This window comes from Lactuca virosa, chromosome 5 (genome assembly GCF_052849685.1).
Source record: "Lactuca virosa cultivar CGN04683 chromosome 5, Lactuca_virosa_CGN04683_v6, whole genome shotgun sequence".
Taxonomy (NCBI): Eukaryota; Viridiplantae; Streptophyta; class Magnoliopsida; order Asterales; family Asteraceae; genus Lactuca; species Lactuca virosa.
In genome coordinates, this window is record NC_136430.1 from 453,269,677 (window position 1) to 453,278,899 (window position 9,223).

At 30.9% G+C, this 9,223-nt stretch overlaps 1 protein-coding gene across 3 annotated transcripts; it reads left to right on the forward strand.

The window, feature by feature from the left end:
- The first annotated feature begins 471 nt into the window (after nucleotides 1-471).
- Nucleotides 472-7,771, forward strand: LOC145114460 (P-loop containing nucleoside triphosphate hydrolases superfamily protein). Of its 3 annotated transcripts, XM_079050474.1 has the most exons (14): nucleotides 472-801; nucleotides 1,882-1,944; nucleotides 3,175-3,241; nucleotides 5,445-5,584; nucleotides 5,662-5,705; nucleotides 5,804-5,881; nucleotides 6,017-6,209; nucleotides 6,316-6,346; nucleotides 6,473-6,531; nucleotides 6,634-6,707; nucleotides 6,806-6,892; nucleotides 7,239-7,300; nucleotides 7,398-7,426; nucleotides 7,519-7,771. In XM_079050474.1, the coding sequence occupies exons 3-14, from the start codon at nucleotides 3,226-3,228 to the stop codon at nucleotides 7,603-7,605; spliced, it is 900 nt and encodes a 299-aa protein (XP_078906600.1). In that variant the 5' UTR covers nucleotides 472-801; nucleotides 1,882-1,944; nucleotides 3,175-3,225; the 3' UTR covers nucleotides 7,606-7,771. The 3 variants fall into 3 exon arrangements, with proteins under 3 accessions (XP_078906600.1, XP_078906598.1, XP_078906599.1); XM_079050472.1 differs by lacking the exons at nucleotides 472-801; nucleotides 1,882-1,944; nucleotides 3,175-3,241 and adding an exon at nucleotides 4,335-4,852; XM_079050473.1 differs by lacking the exons at nucleotides 472-801; nucleotides 1,882-1,944; nucleotides 3,175-3,241 and adding an exon at nucleotides 4,337-4,852 and having other exon boundaries at nucleotides 5,451-5,584.
- Nucleotides 7,772-9,223: the final 1,452 nt, after the last annotated feature.

Below are 9,223 nucleotides of genomic sequence, written 5' to 3' on the forward strand. Positions count from 1 at the left end.
AAAAAGTCGAGGTTTGGACTAAAACCCCCAAAAAATGCATACCACAGGGACTATTTTTGTATTTTTGTCTTTATTATATTTTGGGAAAGTTATTGTATTCTATTTTCAAAGTAAACCTTGACCTGGTGATAACTTATTACCGGGCTTCGTATAAGTTGTACTCCCTCCGTCCCAAAATTATAGTCCATCTTTCATTTTTGGTTTGTCCCAAAATAATAGTCAACTTCTAAAAATAAATAATATTTTTACCAAAATACCCCCTCATTATTACTTAACCAACTAAGCATTTAATGGAACATTAAATGCAAAGTAAGGACAAAACTGTCATTTAATTAAGTAAAGATAGTGGTAATTAATGATTTTTTTAATATGTGTGTTTTTTTTGTATGTAGACAATAATATTGATAAGGAGGGAGTAATTAAGAAAATGTTAATTTTGGAAGCTTTTTGACCGTTAGAAGTCGAAAGGGTTGGCTTCGTATTCCGGCAATATATACGTTCTTCAGATATCCCGCTCTCAGACTATGGTGACCGATGGCGACATCTGTAACTCCTCCGCTCCCCGGAGACCAAAGCATCACCTTCCTTCGCCGGAGATCTAAGAAACCTTTGGAATTCGAAAGGACTGGTTTGTAGTCGACCGTTATATATACGTTATTCAGTCATTCCGCTCTCAACAAACCCAAACACACCCAGACCCATAGCGATCTATGTAACTACACTTCCGGAGACGTAAACACCCACAACTTTCAAATGAGACTCTCATTCATCTCTCTAGTCCAAGAAATTATCAAGATCGTTGTAAGTTTTTCTAGGGTTTTTTGTGATTAAGATATTGTAATTTCCTTTTAAATATAAAATTGTTGTTTGAATAAGAAAGAATCAAAGGTTAATTGCTATTTTTTTATCTTATTTTATTTTCTCTCTGCTCGTTGGGGTTTCTACTTTCTAGTAAAACCCACTCCGATTTGCTTATGTTTTGCTAATTCATGACTGTATGTATTTGTTACTGATAAATGTTTCATGTTATCTCATATAGGATAGATAAGAAACTTGCATTGGACTCATAGATTAATTTTTCACTTTATCAGTTTTGACTGAATGAGTTCGAAACTTGGCAGCAGCATTGACTCTTTCGATTTCTTTTTTTGACTGAATGAGCTTAATCAGAACAATTGTGTAAGACTTAATTCAGTAAGGTCGTTTCTTTTTTACTTAATGCAAAATGTCAAGGAAAGAAGGCTTTTCCCATTAGAGGTAGTTATAACCTTTAAGTTACAATAAACCTATTCCATGTCTATAAAAATGCAAGTTTTGAAGTTTTGATGGTGAATTAATGCTTTTTTTTTTAAAATGCAAGTTTTGCAGTAACAAATTGCTTTGTATTTGTATGGCATTGTTGAAACTGAGTAGATTTTTGAAACTTGAAAGTAAAATGTTGTAAAAAGATGATAGAGATGAATATTGTTATAGTCTAGACCTGATAGAGATGAATTAGAAATCTGATTGAATGATTAGAGTAAAATCACTGTTGCAATCTTTAGCTGTGATTCGAGAGGACAGTCTCTCCCCCCCTAATTTAGAGTAAACTCACTCCAGAAACAGAATACCTAACCACTTCTTAACAGTCCTTATTTGTACTTGTATTCACCACCGACTTAGCTAAAAGGACTATAATGCCCTTGACTCAAACAAACACAAAAGTCAAACAGTCACAACAGTTACTTCCTATTTCTTGAAGGAAATAGCAGCAGCATACTTGTTCTATTTCATATGTTAAGAAAGTATGTATTTCATCTTATTCTTTCTGGTGGCTTACTTTAATTTTACTCTTCTTTCTAAGTTTGTATGCTTCTGACAAGTTGTGCTTTTTTGTATTAGATAAAACATGTGATTCGTAACAATATGGATTCATTTTCATGTCAAATACGAGGACACTGAAAGGTAATTAACTTCAAATTCTCTTTGTTGTCTTGTTACTGTGTTTCCAGCTAATTCCTTTTGTATTGTAGCAATCCTGACCTGTGTTTTTCTTATGCTACAAGCGTTACACTGTGTTGGATGCAAATTCTTGATGTCATTCACGTGTCCGCTTTTGAATTGATGTGATATTATTATTCTTTTCACAATTTTTGTTTCCGAGGGTTTAATTATAGATCCTTAAGCATGCCATTATATATCTCCTTTTGTCAAGTTGACGACCAGTATATTACTTGATTTTAGTTGTTCACTAGATGTGAGTTTTTGAAATTTCTCTAAATAATTTTCATATTTTTTGCCTCCCTTGACCCTTTCCCGTTTCATTAGTCATTCTCTTTCTAATTATATGCATCTATCTACCTTTTTTAATGGTTATGTGCATGTATCATAATGGTGTCTGTGGTTATGCTGCACATGTTTCTACCTTGTTAATGGTTATGCATCTATCTACCTTTTTAACATGATTGTTGTTTGTACATCCATAATAAATTAAGAATACTTCGTTTAACCAAGCAAAATGTGACACTTGAGTTAACTTGCTACTGGCTTTTTCTTGGACTTGGATTGGCATGTAAAACAAGTATATGGAATGGATGGCCACATAACCTCTCTCTCTCTCTCCCTCTCTCTCTCTTTATTTTTTTTTTTTTTTTTTCTTTTTTTCATTTTCAATAAGTGCTTCACTGATAAAGTGCTACCTGGATAATGACGTCTTCAATTTTCTGGATTTGTGTTTATATTTGTGTTTGACTTGATAGAAAATGCTTTCATTAGCGATTTTTTTTATGTTAAAAAGTTCACTTAATTTAAAATTTATTGATGTGAAATTCATAAATAAGTGATGATTTCTTGTGTTTGGGTTTTGTAGAGCATATATCTTTGCTAGACTGATGGTATATAATATAGTTATCACTAGTGTTTTTGTAATTATTAGATTGTAGTAGTAAGATATACTTCTTTTTGGACCTTTTTTGTTGTTTGATTTTTGCAGACAAAAATTCGTATAACATAAGAGCAGTACCATTTTCTGATTTTTTTTCAGTGGCAGTATGTATGTTACAATCTTTTGTGCTGAAATTTGATCTATTTTGTTTGTGCTTGACATGTCTCAAGTTTCCATGTGCATCTATCTGTGTAGGCCATATAAGTCAAAATATATTTATGATTTTTGTAATGTGATCTGCTTAATTTCAGGTGTAGCATTCCCTCCTCGTGGAGACAGTGAGTTTCTTGCTACAGTTAAACATGTCTTTATTGTCAGGTTGGTGGCCCAGGTCCAAAAGGGAATTTTTTTAAAATTTTGGTCCTTGTTTTCATGGTTTCATAATAATGCTTTTTACTACCTGTGTGGTCGTCAACTCTAATGACCTAGATGTTAAATATTTCCATTTTCATGGGGTGATGAAATCTCAACAAAATTCCTTCAAAACTATTGTCATGTATGTTGAAGGAGCGTAACTACTAAACCCTAAATCCTTAAAAATATTTGTAATTTGAACTTCTTGTAGCATCTCCAATATTTGCGTCTTTGGCTAGGATGGTAACATTTTAAAAATATGTGTAATTATGGATTCTAAATTATAGTTAATCAAACATTAAGTTACTAATATTCATATTCTAATAATCTTGAATGTTTGTATATTGCACCATTAATCCATTTAGGCTTATTGGAGTTGGACTGTCATTTGCAGCAACTGGTTGTGGGATTTCATTTGACTTTTGGTCCATCACAAGTAGAATGTGAGTTGACTGTTTCAATTTTCAAACACACATTTGACTTGGTTTGTTTTGTTTTTTTTTTTTTTTTTTTGCTCATTAGATTAAATCACCTTAATAACTTTCCAGGCTAGTTGGTGTTATTTTATGTTTTCAACCCAAAAAAAGTAATGATATTATTTTGTTCTATGATTTTTCAAAGATAGTATATTAATAATACAGTAAGATGCTATTTTATGTTTTTCAAAGATGGTATATTACATTTTTTTTTGAAAAACATATTTTTGGAAAGTTTATGTATTCTATTTTCAAGGTAACCCTTGACCGGCTGATAACTTGTTTACCGGCTAAAATCATAAACGACCCTTACACCAAACGGTGTGGGTGAGTGATGGAGGAGCGGTTTCTGAACCGCACCCAGTAACACCACAACCTGGGTGTGGGGTACGGTGAAAGATTTTTGGGTGAAAGCTTCCTACCCTTTTGTCTCTCTCTTCTTTCGATTGACCAACTTTATTTTATGTATTTTCTTTATTTTTTTTAGTTTTTAATATATATATATATATATATATATATATATATATATATATATATATAGTGAAATTTGACAATTTACTGATTTTTGGTGAGTGAAAAACTGACGTGACACAAAAAAATAAGTGATAAAATGGTGAGTATACCCTTTAGTCTAACAAGAAATATGAGGGTTTGTTTTTTATGAAGTTATTTTGAACGGAAAAAGTTTTTATCCAATTTAAGATGTCCGTTTACCTTAAGAGAAATTAAATATCTTCTTATATTTTTTTACCTATATTAAATAATGACAAATAAATTAAAATATTATTAATTTCATTAAATATTACTGTCTCCTTAAATTTGAATATAACGAATAAATTAAAATATATAAATTTCATTAAATTTCACATGTTTCTCTAAATTTGAGTATGAGTAAAAAGGATATTTAATTTTTCTTTACTTAAATACGTGGTAACAAACAACACGAGGACCAGCCACGGGGCGCTTCAGCCGTCAAATGAATTGCTTGCTGTCTTGAACCCTTCTTCCCAGTCCACTCTCTCGTTTCTCGACTGTTTGCAGACGATGGATGTTTCTTCCTTCTCCACGAGCCCAAGGCGATGCTGCCTTCCTTCCTCAGGTCTATCACTTGTCAATTTCACAATCTGAATATAGATGTGTTAGGCAAAATACTAGATTTGTTGATGAATTGTTTCGTTTGTAGCCGACCCGAACGATGCGTTCTTGTTACTCTATGAATTCGCTGATAACGCAATCTCGAAATTTAATTTTAAAATTGATTGATGTTGCTTTCGTTTCACTTCCTTGATTTGAGAGCTATTTTAGATGATTCGCTCTGCTCTTTTATTCTAAAATATAAGCAAATGATTCAAAACTTTCATGTACTGTACTCCTTCCATTCGAATATATGAGTCTACATTTCATTTGAAATGAGGATTAATTGTTGTTATTGTTCAAATTCGATGATACAGGTATATATAGAAAGTCTTATTTTAGTCTTAAATTAATTCGTGCCTTGTTGATCGAAATCAAATTAATTCGTGCCTTGTTGATCGAAATCAAATTAAGTCATTTGTGTGTGTTTATCATCTGTTCTCTTGCAACCATTACAACAACTAGTCCGTTCTTTAAAACACTAAAACTAGCTGTTTGAATTTGCACACACATACAACATAATATACACAGCTAACTTTGAGTAATACTAACTAAAGCTGTAGATATGGTGGTGCTCAAGAAACATGGTGTCTCTCAATGCTATCAAGGCTCTGTATCCATGTTGGGTAATAAAAGCAGACCTCAGCCTTCACTAAATCAAAGTCTACTCTCAAGGCATAAGAAGTACCCTGTTCAGGTCCAATATCATTTTTTCTTACCTTTTCCATTGCATTTGTTTGCTATTTATCTCATAGATTAATTATCTATTTTCAGGTGTTAAGCAGCCAGAAGAAAGACATCCCTATAGTAGAGGCTCGGTGTGTCATCTTTAAAAGTAGTTATTGTTTTCAGGTGTTATGCATTTTAGTATTTTTGAAAGTCTGGTTTTAGGAGAGTCTTCATTCCCTTTCTCCAGGACCATGGATGAAATATATGATACTTTAGCTGAACGTGTGGTCCCAACTGCAGCTTCAGGAACAAATACCAGTGCAATGTAAGTTATAGTATTCAAATATTAAGCTATCTTTATTCTTTGGGTGCATGACTATAATGGCATTTTTTTAATAAATTTGAAATATAATATGAATGTGGTTGATTTTTATCTGATGTGGGATGTTTATGGATGCAGTCATATTGTGGGATTAGCTGGGCCTCCAGGGGCTGGAAAAACCACTATTGCTTCAGAGGTGGCTAAGAGAGTAAACAAGTTATGGCCTCAAAAATCATGTGCATTTGATTCACAGGTTCAACCTCCTCAAATTGCTGTTGTTCTTCCCATGGATGGCTTCCATCTTTATCGCCATCAACTTGATTCAATGGAGGTCCTTTTTCTATCAACTCCTTCAATTCTTTCTGCATTAAGTAAAAAGGAAACACTCATAAGAGAAAAAATGATAAACTCTGAATGTTTTTTTTTTTTACTTTTAGGATCCAAAGGAAGCCCATGCAAGAAGGGGAGGTGAGCTTCTTCATTTACTATTTATTTATTTATTTAATTATGTCACACCAGTTGTTTGTTTCTAAATATTCCAATCACTTGATAAATAACTAAAAGAAAAGCATTTTTCATGTTTCAAAATATCAGCTCCATGGACGTTTAATCCTGATTTATTCTTAAAATGCCTCAAGACACTGAGGGAGCAGGTAATTGTGCCTTGTTATATTTATCATTACGTATCTGTTTATTATTTATTTATTTAATTTAATTGTCATTTGATTAATTGATTAATTGCAATTCCAAATCAGGGGTCGGTTTATGCTCCATCTTTTGACCATGGTGTTGGAGACCCAGTTGAAGATGATATCTTCATAAATGTTCAGTAAGTGTTCATGTATTATTATATTTCAGAAAATTCCATGTCATCCTTTTTTTTGTGATAGTGCCACATCATCATTTGAGTCGCTATTCTATCTGCAGGCATAAAGTTGTGATAGTGGAAGGCAATTATCTACTTCTAGAAGATGGTACTTGGAAAGAAATTGCATCAATGTTGGACGAGAAATGGTAAATCTGCTATTTTTTACTGTGTGTTCTATGGAACCCCCTCTAGTTTTTGTAGTTACAAATTTGGTCCCTATACTTCACTCAAAATCGCTATTGTAGTCCAAATTTTGAAATCATTTTAACGAAATGCAAACTTAAGGACTGCTTCAAACTTCAAAGTTTGGGATGAACTTGCGATTTTGAGTAAAACAGAGGGACTGAGTTTGTAATTTAGTCATTAATAATAATCAAATTATTTAAGCTTCTTAGATTGTTTTTTGGTTCAGATACTACTTTTATGTATTTTAGGAAGAAATTAATGTGTTAATAAAATAAAAATATTATTCTGGTTTGAAATTTGGTGAAGGTTTGTAGATGTTGACATTGACATAGCAATGGAACGTGTTTTGAAGAGACATATATCAACTGGTAATTAAATGCATGCACATGCACATGCACATGCACATGATCATGAAAATTATTTTACAATTATTAATTAATAATTGGTTTTCCATTTTTCTGTTAGGCAACACCCCTGAATTCGCCAAACAAAGGGTAAATTTTTTACATGCTTATTTTGTTTTATTATTTGCTTGACCATTATTTAATTATTTTTTGGCTGGTAAAAAAAATAAATTTACATGCAGATCGAGTACAATGACAGGCCAAATGCAGAACTTATTTTCAAATCCAAGAAAAAAGCTGACTTGATAATCAAGTCAGTTGCTCTTTGAAGGTCAAAATCCACATTTTCCATGCATGTATCATGTATGTATCAATGATATTGTTGTGTTTTAGATTATTGCAAAATAATTCAGTGTTTATGAATGACTAACTGAAATGACACCAGTTTTGTAAAAATAACTAGAAAATAATTTATTATTTATTATTTTATGGTTATTATGACTTTAGATAGCTGAAATATATCCAAACATTAGTTTTTGCAGCTGTTGTTGCTAGTTGCTACAACTGATTACTTAATATACAAATATATAAAATATTTAACCATTTAAAGAGAGTAACGAATATTTATATTGGGACAAGGTCATTCATTGGTTTGAAATAAACAAAAATAATAAAGACAAGAAAATAAAGAAAACCTTTTCCTCATAATTGGTTTGTTGGATGATCTTTATTTAATTACTTTTGTTCATAAATGTTATTACTTATTTTAATTATTAATTTATTATGGAGGATATGTGTGTTTATATATAAAAGAAATAAACATTTGTTTGATATCCAAAAGCTAAAGAAATATTTGTTCGCAAGTTTATGTATGTCCTTTTATATGGTATTTGATATTTAATGGAGTAAAATACGTAAAACATGAATCTATTAACATATTCATTTGAATCATAAGAAGATGAAAACAATGATATCAAGTATAATGTTGTTGTGAATATTTCAATCCAAGTAACAAGCACATGAAACTTATGTCATTAGGGGAGTGGTGTTGAGTTCACATAACTCCATGTCTCCATCTCAACTTTAGCAAGGAAGAGGAAAGTCCGGAAGGAAAAATGATGAGATTCGACATCATCACTATTTAGGAATTAACAAGAAAAACTAGAACTATACAATTTTATTTTGTTTACATTTCTTATGAAAAACAAAATAAATATCTAATTTATATAATAAAATCTTATAACGTTTCTTAAAATATATATTAAAAAAGGATAAATCCTCATAAACAAGCCATTAAGCATTTTATGCCTCGGATTTTGTCATATAATCAACAAATATTCTGTAAGAGATGAGATTCAACATCATCACTATTTAGGATAGTTGTGACATATGTTTATGCTATCATTTATTTCTTTCTTTTTTCTTTTAATTTGACATTAATGCTTTGTACTTATAGTCAAAACATTTGTCCGTTTAATATAATTTATGAATACGGACAATTATGTACCTGTAAGTATACAATTATAATACGAAAGCTTCAAAGGCTTTAAAACCATATTGTGAAACACTAATGTGTTTATATTTTTAATTTTATTATTTAAGTATAAAAAATAAAATTAATTTGTACACGGTAATTTTTTTTTCATACACAACAATTGATGCAATAAAATATCTTATTATATCTTTACAAAACATAAATTATTATATACATGGAAAAAGTTATTACGTATGTGATCACTTCCCATAAAAAATCGTTACTAAAACCACAATACTATTTAAAATATATTCTTTTTGTTTAATCTAATGATTTTTTACAACGATTTCTGAAAATTGGATTTATAAAGTCGGTGTTTTCTATATTTGTTGCATTTTACTCCGTATTACACGAAACATTAATTGTCCTGTTTTTTCTTTTTGCATTGATAGATTCCGTAGACAAATTGGGTG

Excerpts from the sequence above, each read along its gene's own strand:
- LOC145114460 (XM_079050472.1), top strand. The coding sequence starts at position 4,798 with ATGGATGTTTCTTCCTTCTCCACGAGCCCAAGGCGATGCTGCCTTCCT. Across the intron at positions 6,210-6,315 it reads ATCAACTTGATTCAATGGAG|GATCCAAAGGAAGCCCATGC; the intron begins GTCCTTTTTCTA and ends TTTTACTTTTAG. Across the intron at positions 6,893-7,238 it reads TCAATGTTGGACGAGAAATG|GTTTGTAGATGTTGACATTG; the intron begins GTAAATCTGCTA and ends AATTTGGTGAAG.